This window comes from Hylaeus anthracinus, unplaced genomic scaffold, assembly GCF_026225885.1.
Source record: "Hylaeus anthracinus isolate JK02 unplaced genomic scaffold, UHH_iyHylAnth1.0_haploid 5, whole genome shotgun sequence".
In the NCBI taxonomy this organism is placed as follows: Eukaryota; Metazoa; Arthropoda; class Insecta; order Hymenoptera; family Colletidae; genus Hylaeus; species Hylaeus anthracinus.
The window spans coordinates 573408-592220 of record NW_026535322.1 but is presented as its reverse complement, the minus strand read 5'-3'; the positions used below and the strand labels follow the sequence as shown (position 1 = coordinate 592220).

Below are 18813 nucleotides of genomic sequence, written 5' to 3'. Positions count from 1 at the left end.
TTGGGTCGAGCGTCGCTTGTTCTTCGCCGATATAGCAAATGGGAGTAAATGGAATTTGTCCCCTACCGCGAAACATTTTCAACGGCATATAATCGATGCGAGAGTGATTAGCCGCGAATGTCAGCCTAATACGTACAAACACACACATATATATATAGGGATGATGGAAATTTTTCAATTTATGTCCTCGTCGGTTGGAAAGTTTCGCATTCCTCTTCGAAGGCCTGAAAGAAGTGCGTTACCAATCCTAATGAAGTAGTTATTAGAAAATACCTCAAAGTCCAGGAAATGCGGCGATTAAAGTATTTTTCTCTAATCTCAGGTTAACGGCGTACGTTCTACTTAACGTGAATATGCTCGATGAGTCACCTGTGGGTGATCGTGTTCTCTGATATGCCTTATCTAAGATTGTTAAATATTTTCAGACATTTAGGTTCCATGTAAACATATTAAATTCAACGTTATTTAATTGAAATATTCGTTCCGTAACGACAAACATTCGTTCGATAGATCGATCATAAATAATAAGTACAATTTGTACAATCGATTCATTAAATTTGTCTCGTAACGTAACCAAGTAAAACAAATCGAACGTCGGCCGATAAGATGCTTTCGTGAAAATAACCCATAATTTGAAACTAGAAAATCGTTTCACGAGAAAGCAATAAATTTAACTCGCATCACCGATTCCCGGTATCTAATCGACAGTCGTTAGCAGCTCCTTTGCTTGAAGCGCCTATTAACGCGTCTCCGACTTCCAGGGGAATAATTCATTCGAATGTGGCCACTGTAGTAGGCATTCCCAATGACGAGCAATAAAAGTTTCATCTTGACCGTGGCAATAATAACCGCTGATTAGCTATCACCGTCGCGCTGATACGGACGTTGAAACCGTGATCGAGTTTACGAGGCGACGAAACCATTATCGATGCACAGATTGCGCGAAATATGGCCCAAACTGTTTATCGTTAACATTTGAATACGTTTTAAGATATCGAACGTAAATAAGAAACTAAACAAAGAGAAATATTCTTACCTCGACAAAGATCGAAAAATGATCGTAATAATGTCGAACAAGGATGACTGCCACATACGAATGATTTACAGGTTGATGGATGCGACGACGTGTGGAGGAACGAAGAAAAAATTCTACATGTGCGTACTCTCGTGATTCTTTTTTACAAAACAAACGTGTTTATTTCTGATGGTTCTTTGCTGGAATGGAAAGTGGCAGTTAATTTAATTAGTCACGTAACAGATCGTGAATACAATAAATGCGTGATCCGATGAGCAGTATTTACAATAATACAAGTACAATCGATAAATTGCAAGATTTAGAAGTTTAGACGCGGCTCGAAACGACGGCCTGGGCACTAAACGTGTTAGATACAACCTCGCGTATATGTGTGCGCCTAGGCCCATACCCCGTGTGCTCGATATAGTGTGCGTGAGTATTTACAACATGTTAGATATACACAGTATTTACAAGAGGATACTCTTCAAAACTTACGTACTAATAAGCGTTTGGCGACCGTTTTGCTTTTTTTCAAGACAGTCGTGGAAATCTTAGGAACGAGGTCTCGCGGAGACGTCTGTCTCTTTTCTCTCATTTCTCTTTTGTGCTCACACTCGCTCTCATTCTTTCCCTCACTCTCGATTATAGGCGGTTCCTCCTCGTCGTTAAATCTCCCCCATCGTAAATTGACAAACGGAACGACAGGAATGAGAACCAGTGACCGCAAGCTCCGTTTCTCGAGTGGAAAAAATACAATCGCATGTGTAGGAGTATATGTTTAGTCGAAGAGAGAGGCAAAATTCTTATCGAAACGTCGATTTCGAATAAAGAATCAGAAGGCTTGTTTCCTTCGATAAAAATAAAACTGAAATATGTAATACGATATCAAACGAAACGTTAAATTAAATTTAATATTAAAATTGAAATAAATTGTTCCAAAGGCAAAACTTATCGTTTGTTCCGTAATGCCTCCATTCCCTGTTTAATTTTCTAATAAAATTTTGCCCGTCTCTGACTCATAGTACGAAGAAGAGTCCGCCTCGAGATTCAAAGTTGGCGCAACGTCAACGTATCGTTCTCTTGTCTCGTGTTTCTTATCCGTTACATCGTCGTACGAGAAGAATACAGAATGCACTTTCACAGAACCTAATCCCAGGAACGCTAAGGTACTCGAGAGTCGCGATTATTAAACGAATCTCAAGCTAAATGTATCGAGAATAACGCGTTTCTTATTCTTTAGAAAACTATTTCCGTTAATTTCTGGAAATTGATCTCGCATCGATCGAAAGTCTGAATACCCTGTCGCGACTGCACGTTCCTCGTTCTGTCAACCAAGAGTTTCTGCAGCATCGAGTCGTCGGAGAAACCGTTGAAATCGTCGAGTCGACGCGTCGTAAATGGAAGAACATTAATCGAAGATAACAATGACGAGTCTATGGAAGACGGTAATATAAAGAAAAGCCTCTGTAACGCGTGTATTCAAACTTTCGAGCATCGAGCATCTGAGAATCAGAATCCTGTGCTAAATTCTACCTTGTTTTCGTCAAATTAATTTCCAAATAACTCAAAATAAAACTTTTTCAACTTGAATCACGCTCATTCTCAGAACGCTTGGAGTAACAATTTTTTGCTCCTCTAAGAAACCTACAAACGTCTTCGGTAAACGAAGAAGCTTGGATGAACATATCAAGCTAATCATACGAATTTTAAACGGTTACAGTTATCGTTTGACGGCGTAAGAAAATAATTGGAGGATCGATTTCTCGCTAAATCGAGAATGAAAATAATACTGTGAACTTTTTTTTGGAACGTCAAACTTAACCCGCTATTAAAAATATGTAAAATTCCGATCGTTCAAGGAATTTAATCGAGCGATCCTCCAATTACTACGAGCTCTAATTATTTCAAAACCTTGCTCTTCTAATTATTTCAAGACGTAATTGGAGCGGAAATTTTAAAGTAACTCTTTGATTGCAAGACCTCAACAGTCTTCCGGTGTTTAAGAAAACTTAAACGTAGTTACCAATATTACATTTTTCCAAAGAAACAACCAAACGAAGACGAAAAGAAAACGAAGAACCGTCGTGGACACCCGTTGCATCGCGAAACTCTATCATCCTGCGAGTTTCTCGGCGTCGACTTAACGTAAATAAAGACCGAAAATAAATAATGATGCAGGCAACAAGTCCTCCGAGTCCTTCTTCATCAAGTAAATCATAATTAATTATCGATTATTTCGGCTAAACCGAGTGAATCGACTAGCAAGTTACCGAATCTAAAGAGCCGATCGACTCTGCAAGCTGTGGTGGTGGTGCGTTTAAGTAAGCCTTTTCGGATCGGTAAATATACTAAAAAATTTCTAAAATGATTCGATACTTGGAGCCAAGGATGGTTTCTCTCGGCCCGGCGGGGATCGCTCAGGGCTCAACGACGAAAACAATCCGAATCTATGGTTCTCATCGACTGCCATTTCCTATAATTACTCACCGCTGTATCCACGCACACCATACATTCTGTACAAGATTCGCGCAAGAAGAAGCTCGCATCGTTCTCTCGGCTAGTACGTAAAAATAATGACTCGATCACGGTCCTGCGTAACGGGTCTCGTTCCACAGAAACGTCTTAAATAAACCTGGTCTCTTTGATCGATTAACTTTACAGGTTGCGAACGAACTAAACGCACGCAAAGCCTCTCGGCAGACGATACGGTAAGTCCTCGAGTAACGCGGATTTACAGGTACTCTAAGCACCATTCGCCGATATCCTCGCACATGTTTTACGTCTACGAAAGAATCCACGTATCGAATAAAGATAACGCGGTTACAGTCGCTTTGCTTGCCATTACTCTTTAACCCTCTGTTCAAATAAAGTACACATATATCGGTAAGCAACTGGAAAGCTTCGTTCGCGCGGATTAAAAAAATATATCGTGCATTTCTTTGCACCGTCATCGTCCGCGTTCGTTAATTTTTCTAACGAGTTGAAAAACGAATCAAAGGTTCATCATTTCATCGGGAACAAAACTGAGCAAAATCGATAAAACCACTTTCGTCCACCCAACCTAATCCTTCTCGCTTCTCGCGCGCCTCCTCGGTAACCTAGCAATTTAGCAATCACAATCTTACCCACGATTCCCCCTACTCGACCACAGCTTCGGAACTCTCCTGCATTCAAACATCCTAAGCATCCACTCTTTCCTCTTCGCATCTTTTCTAAAACCAAATTGCTCTAAAATGTATTCCCACGGAATCATAGATAAAATAAATGTTCCCACGGGTCAACGATGACCCACGAGCTTCGTCCCTCGCATATGAAACCTCGCCGCCAAGTCGAGGACTTACCGTACTCTCATCGCAATCGCCCCAAAAACCCACCCTCTGCGCTCGAACGCGGAGAAAATCCTTGGTCGAGGGATTCTAGTGGAAGAGCAAACAGACTGACGCGCGAGTCGGAATGAAACTGTACAAATAGCTACGCAGCACGCGTCTCCGTCGCGTCCCCGACACGGACAGATGAACGTATCGCACACCGGCTGATCTTAACCCCGTGGTTGTCCAGCCAGCGAATCGTCGGCATCGCGTACCGTTCCTATTAGACAAAGTAAGTACGAGGCTCTCCCGGGGGCGCGTTGGGCACAGGGGGTTCGAGTATGGTGCTGTAATGATGACTGCCCCTGGAGGAGAGGCTCGCAGGCCTCGCGCTGCCAGCGTTCAGGGCGCTGTAACCGCTGTGCTGGTGCTGGTGCTGGTGCTGGTGCTGGTGTTCCGCGCCGCTATCCTCGTCCTCTGTTCTGCTGGACGCGGAGCTGACATAGGTGGACTGCGTGGGCGTTGGCGTGGGTGCGTGGACCGGAGCGACCAAAACACCATTAGACTTGGTCCATACGTCGCCAGCGGATGGAGCCGCGGTGTACCGCGCCGGGACGCGATTTCGGTCGTTCACCTTCTTGCTGTCTCGTCGTTTGCCCACGGAGTCGGGCATGGCGAACCGCAGCTTCTCCCAGAACCTCTTCTCGCCCCACACCACCACCGTGCAGGTCTGCAACAGCAGCTGCAGCTCTGGATCTCTGGCGGGCGTCTCCGTGGCCAACAGCACCACCACTCGTCGCTTCCTCGAGCTGGGTCTGATGTTCTCCAGCGCGGTTCTCAGCGCGGCTCGGAACTCCGCGTGCTGCCACTCGTTCGCCAAAAACACCGGCGAGAAGATGATGACGATGCGTCTGGCGGCTGCTGCGGCGGGTGGCACCGCCTCCTGGGGTCTGGCGGGCGGCAGATCCCTCCAGTGGAGGCACAGAGCCAGCCCGGATTGCTCCAATTCAGCGGCCAGGTACCTGGAGACAAAGTCCTCGTCCCGTTCGCTGTAGACGATGTAGCCGTCGTAGAGACGATCCCGTTCTTCGTCGGGCGGCGCGGTCATTTTGCCCAGACGCAGACCGTAACGTGCGTGAGCCCACAGCCGCACGTCCTGCCGAAACGCGAAGGCCAACGCGACGAACAGACAAATAGCGATCACAGCCACCAAAGCGCCGGCTAAAAGCGGCACAAAGTTGCCACCCAACAGAGGGATTTCCTGGATTCCGCGACTGACGGCCTCCGTGGACGGGTCGCCGCAACGCTTCATAGCCTGCGCCAACGTCTCGACGCCGTCGCGACAGTACATCTTCTCGGGATCGCCTCGATGCTCTGCCAACCAGCTGCGCAACTTGGCAGCGTTGCCGCACTCGCAACTCCAGGCGTTACCCTCCAGGGCGACTTTGGCGCGATCGCCGACGCTCGGTAGAGCCTCCCACGGCCGAAAGTCGACGATACGATTGCTGTCCAGCCGCAACACCTCCAGACCCTTCATCTTCCTAAAGGTCGTGTTCCCGACGGTGGCGATCGCGTTGTGATCCAGATAGAGCTCGGACATGCGTTCCAGCTGATCGAACTCGAAGCCCCTCAGCTCGCGCAGGGCATTGTCCTCGAGGTGAAGGACGCGCAGCGCGCTCGCGCCGTTGAACGTGCAATTGTGGATCGCCGCTATCCCGCTGTTGTTCAAAAACAACACCTCCAGCCGTCGTTTTCCGATGAACACGTGGCTACCCAGGTCGCCCAGCTCGTTCCCGTCCAGATAGATCTCGGTGGCGTCCATGGGGATCCGTTCGGGGACGTGTTTGTAGCCCGCGTTCGAACAGTCCACCACGTTGCTCGACCAGCTGTGATCGTGATAGCACGAGCAATTGTCGGGACAGGTCATCTCGCAGTCGCAAGCGTCGAAGTCGCAACAGTGGCACAGAGAGTAGCAGTGAGCGTCGTAACGACAAAGGAAATCCTTGGGTTTCAAAGACAACAGAGGTCTGCGAGGGGTTGCTCTGGCGAGCTCCATTTCGCACGTCACCGAGTCCAAGTCCATCACCCGCGGATGTTTTCGCGGTCGGTCCTCCTCGTTGATCTTCGGCAGCCATTCCATGGTGCAATCGCAAACAATGGGATTGTTTCCGATGTAAAATTGCGGCAGTTCCGCGTCGTCCGAGATCGTTTGCAACTCGAGAGACGCCTCCTCGAGCTTCTTTATCTCGTTCCCGTACAACACCACCTTTTCCAGATTCCTCTTTTGCAGAAACGTACCAACCGCGACCTTGCGTATCTTGTTGTTGTTCAGGAACAACGTTTCCACGCTGTCCGGCACGTTCGCCTCGGCGATCTCGCCGATTTGGTTGTAGCTCGCGTCCAGCATCTTTATGCTCAGCGTGTTCCGCACCATGTAATAATTCCCCAGCTCGCTTATCTGATTCGAGTGTATATCCAGCCACTCTATGCTGGTCGGCAGATGACTGTAGTCGAACCACAGCAGCTTATTGTCCGACACGTTCAGCCAGAGCAGGGTCGAGAGGCTCGTGAACGCGCCGCGGATCTCCGTCAGCTGGTTCCCGTCCAGCCTAATCGCGCGCAGCACGGGATTGCTCGCGAACGCGCTCTGCTCCACGTGACGAATGTAATTGTTGGCCAGGTTCAGCACTTGGAGTTCCGGCAACGAGGCGAACGCCTCGCGGGACACGTTTTCCAATTTGTTGTCCACCAGTCGCAGCCCGTACAGCTCGGTCAATCCTGCGAACGAATCGTTGTCGATTCTGGACACGTGATTGTTGCCAAGGTCGAGGGTTTTTAGCGAACGCAGCGCGCGCACCGCGTACGGTATCTCCGTCAGATAGTTTCCGCTCAGCGAAAGATCCTCGAGACCCGTCAGATTGTCGAACACGCGATGATGAAGGGTTCTCAGCTTGTTCGTGTCTAAAAACAGTTGACCCAAAGTGGTCAGACCCACCGTGTGAGCAGGATCGAAACTCGCGATTCTGTTGTGCGAAAGAGTCAACGAGTGGAGATTAGTCAGGGAGCCGAAGCAACCGTCGATCAACGTGTCGATTTCGTTGTGCTCGAGCTTCAGAATCTGAAGGCTGTACAGGCCCTTGAACACGTGGGCGTCGATCCTCGTCAGACCGTTGAAGGACAGATCGAGAATGACGAGACGGACCAACCGTGAGAACGTGTCTCGATTCACCCAGCGATTCGTCAGCTCGTTGCTGCTCAAGTCCAGCACCTGTAGTTCGTCCAAATTATCCAACAGACCTGGCGCCAATACCGCCAACGAGTTGTTGCTGAGGATAAGTTCCCGTAATTCTCTGGTCTTGGCGAACAATTCCGGGGGCAACGCGACCAATCTGTTGCTGGACACGTTGAGCGCGCGCAGCGCTGTCAGACCTGCCAGAGCGTGATCGCCGACAGCCGCGATCGCGTTATCCTGGAGTTTCAGCGACGTCAAACCGTGAAGATTGCTAAGAGTGCGATCGGGCAATTCGCCGAGGTCGTTGTTGCTCAGGTCTAGCACCTCGAGGCTTGGCGTGCACGACTCGACCCAGTCGGAGAATCCCAGGGAGACGATGTCCTGTAACTTGTTGCGCGTCAGATTCAGACTAGAGAGGCTCTGCACGGGGCACAAGAGCTCCGACGGCAGGGTCCATAGATTGTTGTCGGCCAGATCGAGATGTTGAAGGCTCGTCAATCCGCGTAGGGCATCTCTGTGCAATTCCAGACTCATTGTCGACCAGTCGCTGTTGTGCGTTCTGACGGTTAAACTGCGTAAATTGTGCGCGGACGAAAACACACCGCCCGGCAAGTAACGGATCTTGCAGTACTCGACGCGAAGCTTCTCCAGCCGCGGTAGCGGCGAGAACAACCCTTGCGGCCCGTCGATCTGACTCTCGAAGAACAGCACGTCGCTGCACTCCAAGGCCAAAGAACCGATCGAGTCCACTTGAATGGCCGAGAGATTGCCAATTAGGCCTGGCACGTTGGCGATAGTCCTAACCCTACAGGCGAGCGCTTTTTCCCCGTCCTCTCTGTCCTTGTTCCACTCGCAGCCATTCGGTGCCTCGAGGCTGGTGATGCTGCGACCGTCTATCATGCCACCGCTCAGAACCAGACACCAAACGATCCACGGCACCGCTACGCGCCGACCCGGTGGCTCCATTCTGAGTATAGTCGCTGGGAATCACGTTTCCGGGCACGGGAACAAACGAACTTGATGCGATCGTGTCCTATCGTCACGCACTCATAGTCACTAGCACTTGCGTTCAACCGTACGCCCGGTTGTTACACACGGTGCTCGAATAACAGAAGAGAACAGGACGACACGATTGGTGTTGGTCGCGCCGTCGGCGTCGGGACAGGTATCTCGCACGGACACTATCGATTCGACGAACGTAAACACCGATCGGTCGCAACGGCCGCGAGACGCAACGCGATGTTCCCATGAACCGCTCGCGACTAGAGTCCGTCAGGCCCTCGTGAGAAACTACGTGCGCGGGTAACGAGTAAACGCGGAGCGGTCCAAGCGCGACGACATTCCACCAGGAACGTCGGAGAGCAACTGACTCCAACTCCGAATCTCTATTCCATCGACGGTCACGCACCCTGCATGACTGCCGGCGTGCAGTTACCCCCACCCTTTTGCCCCACTACCGGACCAACTTACCACCACCACCACCACCCACGGAACGATCCCCACCTCTGAGACAAAGTCCTCTACCTCTAAAAGTGAACACCGGTGACGCCAGGCTGCGAAACTTGCACACGACCAGAGAGAGAAAGACAGAGGGAGAAACGAACGCGCGAGAGAAACACCGTTCCACGCCACAGGCGGCTTGCTGCCTCGGCGAAGATGCAACAAACCAGCTGACTGACAACACTACTTACTAGGTAAACACCAAACTGGTTCCTAGGCGTACGGGCGCGCATTTATCAAGCTGCTGCTTCTCCCCGTCTTGGAGGGCTTCCCTTCCCCTCCCTCACGTTCTCGTTTCTTACCTTCGAGCTGCAGCTCTTTTCGCAGGGTTGTTGCTGTTTATGTAGCCGACGAACGGTGGTTCGTTGCTTCTTTCGCTATACCTTTTCTTTTTTTTTTTTTTCTTTTTTCCAAACGAACGAACCCTGTGATTTGTCGTCCTCGAATACTGCGCGAGGGTCCGATTTGCTCGTGCCATTTCCGGTCGGAAGAATGGGGACACGTATGGGGGCTGGTCTTGTTCAGTAGTTCTTCCCACTAACGCGATGTACACGTGTTTACCGTGCTCGAGACGTTACGAATGACGATTCGGAGCATGGTAGAGAGGGACAAGTGAGCGTGAGAGATCACGTAGGCTCTGTTGGGAGCAATATCGATTAAACGTTTCTTAAGATCTCAAGGGGTAGTTGCTAGCGACTAGACAATTGGCGCCATCTATGGATCAACCCCTGAACTATACGCCGACTTTTGAACCAAAAATTCTTTCATGCAGTCAGAGGAAAAGTTTCTTCGATAGTCTTGTCGTTATCGCGATATTACCTATCGCAAAGAGCGCAATCGACTTACTCGCGTTCGTTTTGTACGCTAGTTACTCATCCGTTGCACCGGAGTATACCTAAGATGATGAATCACCCTAGGTACACTGGAAGAGCACGAGAGATTACAAATTCCAAGCCACGGCGCGCGGCGTGCACGGTACAATGACGAATCTAGGCGGTCGCGGATTTAGGGCGCGGGGGTTTCCAAGCTTCGTTACGTATTTACGAGTCGTCAAGGTGACATCACTTCCTCGTATTTCCCAGTCAAAGATTAACCACCTCGCGTGCCAATCGGAATACTCGATCAGTCCTACTAATCACTCGTTGGATTAATCGCGAGACGTACCGTTAGCGAGGCCTGTGCGAATCGTAATTAACGTATGCCGATACCTTAATCGAAAAATTCTATCCCTGCAAAAATATCGGAGAGCCCTTTGATCAATTATTTTAGGAATTCGATCTTTAGCTTTTTTCATTCGTAGCGATATTCAAATAGAGGATTAATCTATCCGAGGAACACAGTTCCAGTAGAAAGTACACGCGAGTGCAGTTTAACAGGTTGATTTTATCAACGCTTCGCGAGCATGCGGAACAACAAGTTACAGGTGGTCCAGCAGAGTTTACGGTTTCGTTAGATTTACAGCCAGCAGAAGAGGCGGGCACGTTTCGCGTGGCACACTTTCCTCTTCGAACGGCCACGGTTTCCTGCTCGCTACTACCTATTCTTCGATCGTTCGACAATGAGCGTTATCAAACGAGGGAAAATCGAGCTGAAAGACTCGCTTGTCAAATATAGTTGGCAAAATATATTAAACAGTTATCCGCTACGGTGGCTGGACTCGAGATGCGATGCTCGGTAGCCGGGAACTTCATTGCCAATGTATTTGTATTTTTTCGTTTTATTTCGATCCGGGTTGACAATTCGTGTATCCGATACAACTTTGCTCGAACCAGCCGGTATGCTAAGCTTGTCTAGTTCTTTCCACGAAACTCCTTTATTTTCATGGCAATTTTTCCCCATATTGCCAGGATTCGTGCAAGCAGCAACACCCCGTGCACGCACGCATCTCGCTATGCAATATCGCATAGTTATTCCAGAACGACGTAACAAGCTGGATCTTCGGAAACCCCCAATGTTTTACGGGGGAAATTTATTCAAAGTTACAGAACAGCGGCGAGAACTTTGTACAATAATGCTTGATATATCCTCTTTAATATCCCGGTCTCGCGTCGACCTGGACCAAAGGAAAATTCTCTCCAAGAAAGTCTAATCCCTTATTCCCGCGTACAGGTCCTTTCCCCGAGCGTGGAAGGACGATACACGTTTCCGCCGAAATCCTCTTTGTCCTAGGAAAGTTCATGCCGCGGATATCCTCAATGGGAAACCGAATCGCCTGGATGTTTTCCACCTAAGAGTATTCTTCGCCAAATTGGCCACTTTCTAGGGCAACATCTCGCACTTTTATGAAACTTTGGCGCACCCTAGTTTTTTGCGATTCTTCGATCTCGAAGGACTTTGAACAATTGTTTAAAATTGAAACAAGCTATCGTTTCGATCGCATGGACGGAAGTCGTTCATCGGGTCTTTCCGTCTCGATCGAGGGATCGATCGATCAGACGGATGGGAAGCAGCGAGCAGACGACGAAACGGACGTTGTCTGCACTTTCACTCGGAGGTCGGCAGGGGTTAACGACGAAAACTGTATCGTGTCATGGCGCGCGGGGGCATTAGCATATAACCCGAACCGATGGTATCCGATGGAAAGTATCGACTCGTCACGCTTTCGGTTGCTCTGCAGGGAACGTTCCCTGGCGTTTCGGTTCGAAAATGTGTCTGGCTGAGATGTCCCGTTCTGTTGCGAAATGGAGCAGACACAACGTTTCGCGTTTTACGCTGATCGCAGCGTAAAGAATAGCAGAGGAAATGAACGAGTGCGCGATACTTTGATCGCTAGGATGTGTAACGAGAGCAGTCGTGACGATTAACGATAACTGTGTAAAAAGTAAACGCTCGGCGCAGACTCCCAACGTTGGAACCACACCTTAGACACGACACCATCCAATTTCAATGCTTCTACCAAGTCGGATCTTGGACGCCAATAACACTTTTAGCGCAAAACAATGTCTCTTTCTTCCCAAAGTCCCTAGCCAATGTCCCAAATCGTATCTCCGCCAGAGGTCCATTACTACCCCCGTCAGCGAAGAGGGCATCGACGGATCGCGGCTGATCGAATTCCCTCTCGCGCCTTCCAATAGCGTGTACGCCGCATACCAATGACCCATTCGCGACACGTGGCGAGTGCCAGACGTGTCTGTCCGGCGGCGAGCGTGTGCAGTCGCAGGTATACCTGAAACGGGATAGCAGATGCACTGGCCGGTGACGAGCTCGCCAGTTGCACGCGTTGGAAGCTGACGTTTCACGTGCATGCACCCGTAGGACGGGTTCGCAGGCGGAGCTTTCGTGCTGGAAAGACCGCCTGCAGACCGCCCCTGTGTGTTCGTTTCAGCACCGTCGATGTTGCGTGCACGGGGTACACGAGCGAAACGGAGGCTCCTCGGATGGCGTTGAATCGAGCGCAGTCGGTGCAAGCGGTGCAAGAGGTGTAGCGGAATCGCCGAGGCTCGAGGAAGCAAATACTAGCCAGGGGAAACGAAAACGCAGAACCTTCAGCCTACCCATCCGGCATTAAACAATCGCAAGGCATTCCAGATTCGTCGAGAAAGTCCGTATCAATGACAAGCCTGGTCTCCAGAGTCGGACGATGCCTGAATGTTTTAAAGAAACTCGCTAGAAGCCACCTTCGCTCCTCTAAATTGTCCAAAGTCGTGGTTCCCACGCTTGGCCGGGCGACGCTGTTCCATCAACGATTTCGCTAACGAGCCTGTATCTATACGCCGCTAGCTATTGGAGAATTTTGTTCCTCTGCTCCGTGTTCCTCGAGCCACTCCTTCGGGTCCACTGTTGGAATGAGACAAATATTTGGGTACAAACCGACCGGCGACAGGGCTTGATCGTTAGGGAGGCTTCTTACGAGGAACCTAACTCGCGTTACGAATTCGCTCCAGCTTAACGTTCGTTTCCGTTCTCCCGTTGAATGTCGAGTCTTGTCGCATTCCTGGGTTCGTTGTGGGTCACGCCAAGCCCTGCTATGGCGAGATTCGATGGAATTTTCCGAATATCTCAAACGTCCGCAGACCCAAATGACCGTTAAGTATGGATGCCTTTGTTTCTAAACGGATGGATCTCCATCGCTGCTAGAGGGGTTTCGAGGAGATACGAGTCGGTAATATTACATCCCCGTTGACATCGCGAGATTGCGAGATTGCGAGATTGCGAGATGCCGCGCGGAGTGTCGGATTAATGGCATCTCGACGGGGTGCGACAATGCTTGCGCCCCCTGGTTATCGGGGCACGAATGCTCCATTTTGATTCGCGGCCAACCATCCACCGCTGTCGCCCCTTGCTCCAATCCAAGTCCACGCTCGTGTACGTACAAATCTACATTGGCGGAGAGGAGATTTAAGGCGCTTCATTGTGCGTTCCCCTCTGAATCCTCGCCATGGAAATGCCTCTCCCTTCGACTGGTCTCTGCTCTGACTCGACGTGCATTCGGATAAACGATTTTTAAATTAAAGAAATTTCATGAAAAGTTCCTCTCCAGAAATGTCCTTCGTCGACGTTTATATCCTGCTGGCTATTAATTTAGAAATTTGTTAACCAACGATCGTGTAGTGTATCCGTTTCACGAGCACACTGGCCAGCAAACAGCTCCAACAATTTGTACCGTTGAAAATAATGAAAGGTACGGGCGTGTTTATCGTAAAAACAATGCAGTCGGCTAACAAGCTACCCGGAAACGTATTGCCGTTGGCGATAACAATTGAACGATATAGGATGAAATTCATTAAACGGACCTCCCCCTCTCGATAATCTACTCGCCGCTGGAGCATCGCGTAACGAACGATAAAACGTTGTGAACGCGATGATATCGATAATGCAACGTAATACTTTCTAGCGGTTTATCTGCCCACTTTATAAAGCGAATTCGTCGTTGTACGGGCACGGTGCACGCGTTTCCACCGATCCAGCCTCGTGATAGCGGCGCTAATTACTTCATCGTCGTGAAATTGTTTCCGATCTTCCGTGGGAAAAATGCATCGCTTCGAGGGGAAGCAAAAGCAGGAGCGATTAAGTCGCGTCCACACGGAGATGGGAAAAATTTTGTTACAACGCTAGATGTCCTCTTCTACTCGCTCCTATTATCGCGCCAACAAAAAATAGCGGATTTGGACCGTCTGCGCGTACATGTCTATAAACCTCCAACGCTATAAGACCACGAATAAAGCACTCTCGAGCACCTTGACTATTTACAATGATCGATCGACGCACGGCAACGATAAAGATCGAAACTCTTGTCGCTCGTCGATTCCTTGGCCCCTTTCGAGTTTTCGTTATTCGCATAAATCCAATCCATCACGGGATACGCGCCGTGTGAGACTGAAAGAGAGAAAGGAAGAGAGAGTGGAAGAGACGACACCAATCGAAAGCTCTAGCGTGCCATGGTTGCCAGATTGAAATTTTAATTTGAAACCAAACAGTCCTAGAAAAAAGGCCAGTAAAAGCCAACCAAATTTAAATGTATTTTTCATCCTCTTCGTCGAATGAAAAGCTCGAGATTCAGGTCATTCCTGTCTTCGCCTGGAATGATCCGAGCAAATATCGTACTAATATGGAAAAAAGGACCAACCAGACAAATTAATTTCCCGACTAATTCGCGATATTCCACTTCTGGCTACACCGAATACTTTGAAATCAATCAAACAGATGCATTTGAACTTTCTGGATAAAAATCTGGATTTCTACAATTTGGCGTTAAAATGTCCAGCTGGCAACCCTGTAGCGTACACGTACACCGATTTTAAAGTGTTCCGAAGTGTTTCGGCTGAAAGAGCCGCGGGACGTCGATGCACCGCTGCGAGGTACACGACATCCCGCGGTTCTTTAAGGCGAAACTCACTGACAACAGCGACGGGGAACGTGTCAAAGTAGTTATAGAACAAGCCACGTTGCTCTCTTCCCGCGTGGCAACCCTGACAGGAAGGCTTCAGGGCCCACCATGGCTGTCCCCTTTCAAGTCGAGCTACTACCAGAGACGGCCACCATTTTATTCGGATTGTGCTTTGCTTATTCTTTATCTTTTTTTTTTTTTCTTTTTTTTTTTATGCAATGAAAAATCGCCACATCCTATATATCGCAATATTCTGAAATTAGCGTCGGTTGATGTTATTTCTACCGACAACTGCGAACGTAACATGGAAGATTCGAAATATAGAAGAATCGTCAAGGTAAACAGCGTTTCGTGTACAAACTGTCGGTCATCGTCTTCTTCGATGAGAATCGCGTGACACTGGGTCTCTTAACGAATCCGATTATGATATTGATTTAATTCACGATTGAATATATTGAACGCGATGGAACGCATCGTTCAAAATCAACGAGCCCATCGATTTATACGTGGCAGCCAACAATAATGATAATGAAGAAGATGACTGTGGCAGTTGAGATGATTAACGACTACGGTCCCGAAGCTCGATTCGGTTCGATTTGTCTTCGTGGCAGTCTCGGATAAACTATCCTTTAATCGCTTCGGCACTTTCGGAGGAGATAATGAATTTATCACGGGAATCGAGACATTTTCGACAATCGAGACAATCGATTCATCCTGATCGATGGACCGAGCGTATAAAGACGTTAGCGAAAAAGTGGATCGAAGCAACACCCGTTGAGGTCCGATTCGGTCGTTTCTCTATACGTCACGTTTTTTCGAAAATATACGTACGGCCCTACTTGTTTACATAACGGTTAATTTTGTGAATCGATAAAGTTTGACATCGACTCGTACTGCTCACGACTAGATTAGATGAAACGCGCACGGAACTTTTAAAAAATGACTGTCGTCGGAGAAACGGTTGTAAACCGTGCTCGTGTTGTCCGCGCAAGATGGTATCGATCATTTCGGCTAGCGACCAGCTTCTATTGCGAGTATCAATCAGTCGCCGTTGCGGACGTTTATTGTAACATTAAGACGCAACGGTCGTTAAAAAAAAGAAGGAAAAAAGCGCGACGTAATTTATTTTACAAGTGCCGTGTCCTCTATTGCGGTCATTAAATTTGATGGGACGGAGTACGGGAATGCCGACGGTGGCTAGATCCGAGTCAAGGATCTCTTGGAGGACCGAGAAGTATTTGGACGCGTACTCGTGGCCAAGAACACTCCAATGGAAACACGTATCTGTGACGTAACGGAAACGGGTACTTTCTTGGTCAACGATTGTCTGTCACGCTGCGCAAACACATTTTTACTTACACGCTCAGCAATCTGTTTGGTAACCATGTTTTAAGGGAAAGAGACCTGACAAAATTCCATTCGAACTGAAAATAAGGAGCTATTTGTATTTTCGATCAATTTTAAAATACGAGGTATTCAAAATAAATTACGAAGTAACAGACACAGGAATAATAAATTGTTTGATATTGCATAGTATTCGCGTTAAACATTTCCAAATATCTGTCCGTTTCTGGAGTACACGTCCGTTTCATCAAACTATACGTACGATCTTCTTTCGGAATACGACCAAGTCTGATAATTTATTGACGCGTCGCGACCAAGATAGGATAAACATTTGCCGTTTCTAATGGGTCGTGTGCCGACAGGGGTTGAAAACGTGGTCGTCTATGGACAAATTTTAGTCACGCGGCTCCATGGGGTGGATAAATGACACTAATGCAGCAACAAAGAAGGCACAAGAGTGCATATGGCGGTTTCGGTGTTTATTCACGGCCAATGATAGCGCATGCGGTACCAACGGAGACAAAGAGGATACAATAAAAAAGAATAGAAAGGAGAAGAGGAAGAAGAGGTGGAGTAGATCGACGAAACGATCCACCGGTGAGTGGTGCCGTTAATAATATCCAGTGTACTACAATGGCCACCATGTGGCAGGTTGTTTCGCGGTGGACTGAATGAGGCTGATTAAATTGAAGGGTCGAGGAAAAAAGGGACCAGACCGGGGCGTGCTTCGTCGCGAAGGGTTGTTACTCGTTTAACGTTTGTGTGCGCGCTGCTTGAGTCCCGGCACCGTGCTTCGACTATTACGAACAATTATCTTACCGATGTCGCCGAATGAAAGTCTCCCGTGCATAGCGTGTCACCGACGAAAGCCGCCACGCTTCCAAACAATTCTATCTTTCTCGCCCGATTCGACACGCGACCCATTCTTTTTTATCAACGGGAAGAAACTTTTTATTCCCGAGAATATCCTTGATGAACAATGATGACAGAGCGTGGGTGCCGATGACCCAAGATATCCGACGCTATTCTTTAATCGAATCAAGTAGTTCAATTCTCCGTTTTCTTGCTCGCAATCAGTCTGCAGTCTCGACGATCGACGATTCAAAAATAGACCCTCTTCGATTTACATAGAATTTCAACTTGTCACGTGGTGTTCCAGGTGACGAAAGGTTCGTCGGCAAACCGTTAACCGCGATTGTTCGTCGCGTGGTTATTCATTACCGCGCGAACGCGCGCAAGTAGACCGAGGGATTCTCGAGCGGGGACATGTTAAAAATAAAGGATGAGCCGCGGGAATGCCCATTGTGAATATTCTTTTCACGGCTGGAATTGGCCCTGGCGTCGTCACGACTCGTTTGCCACGAATGTCGTCCGAATGTTGCCCGCGTGACAAAACGCGCGGGAGACTTTCTTAAGTCCTCGCGCGCGTTTTGTCACGCTTCATACGTATCCTGGCTAACAAAGAGCCAACCAGGGGCCGCGGAGCACAGCGCGGCTCGTACGAAGACAACGTTCACCAAAGAAATACTCTCACGCATCCGTCACGCTCTGTGCCAAAGCTGCGTCGACGCGCGACGGCCGCGGCGGTGAAGAAACGCGGAAAAGAAAGGAGGCGAGAGGGAAGAGAAACAAATACATAAAGCCAGGGTATTCTTTCGGTTCCGGATGAGCCTCGTTGTCATGGCTAATATTTTAACTCGTTTAGGAGCGATTTCCATGTCGAGGACGTGTGTACTTTCCGATATCTACAATGAATGGAAGCGACCAAGAAGTTGGGCGGGCGGTCGATGAAGAATGCGGCGTTACGAAAGACACTCGTCCCATGCACGAATCCTCTTGTATTTCGGTGTTTTCTCTACTCTTTCTGATGCTAATACGTGCAGTAGGCGGATACTTAATTTTAATAAAACTCTGACTTCGATAGTCGACTCGTGCATCGAATGGTCCGGGTTACACCATTGCGATCGAAGAATGCGTCACGACTATTCAGCTCGAACGAGTTCTTCTTTCTGCTTCGTTAGTCGAAATTCATGAGGCTTTCGAAATGCCATTTTTCTTTCAATCGCGCGTTATCGACACTGATATTGTTATTTTAATTCGTAATAGGTTTCAAATTCCAAACTGTTTGGAAATTGTATTGTTCGCTCTTCTACTCGGAGCACACCGATATACAAAGAATGACTTACACGCCTGAAGAATGAAAAGAAATAGCGCAAAAGTTGTCCCATTCGATTACGCGTGCTTGGTTAACGTCGAAATTGAGGTAAAACGCCGTTGCACCTGCATTCGATTCACCCGTGCAAAGAAATTCCGTGAGCTTTCAGCTTGCTCGAAGGTCTTGCACCGATTTTTATGAAAAAATTCACACCTGGCATTCGTCCACGTGGTCTGGTCGTTATTCAAAGGTCGTTAAATATCGGTTCGGAGAGGGTGCGTGTGCGCGAAATCCGATGCGAGTCAAGCGGAATTCGGGAATGCGCGCGATCCACAGCTCTGATCTCGGTTTCATTGCAGACGGCTCGTGGCCGTAACGTTGAGGGGATGGGGATGGAGCGAAAGGGGCGGCAGATGGGGCGGCAATCGGTTC

General features: G+C 48.6%; 1 protein-coding gene across 1 annotated transcript; it reads right to left on the bottom strand.

The window, feature by feature from the left end:
• Nucleotides 1-1171: 1171 nt before the first annotated feature.
• LOC128895765 (toll-like receptor Tollo) lies at nucleotides 1172-10904 on the bottom strand. Its single transcript, XM_054158646.1, has 2 exons — nucleotides 3078-10904; nucleotides 1172-3004 (listed from the first exon to the last, which is right to left on the bottom strand). The coding sequence occupies exon 1, from the start codon at nucleotides 8519-8521 to the stop codon at nucleotides 4607-4609; it is 3915 nt and encodes a 1304-aa protein (XP_054014621.1). The 5' UTR covers nucleotides 8522-10904; the 3' UTR covers nucleotides 1172-3004; nucleotides 3078-4606.
• Between the last annotated feature and the right edge of the window lie 7909 nt (nucleotides 10905-18813).

What these genes read in the sequence shown, in the direction of transcription:
- LOC128895765 (XM_054158646.1), bottom strand. Translation starts at nt 8,521, where the DNA reads ATGGAGCCACCGGGTCGGCGCGTAGCGGTGCCGTGGATCGTTTGGTGT.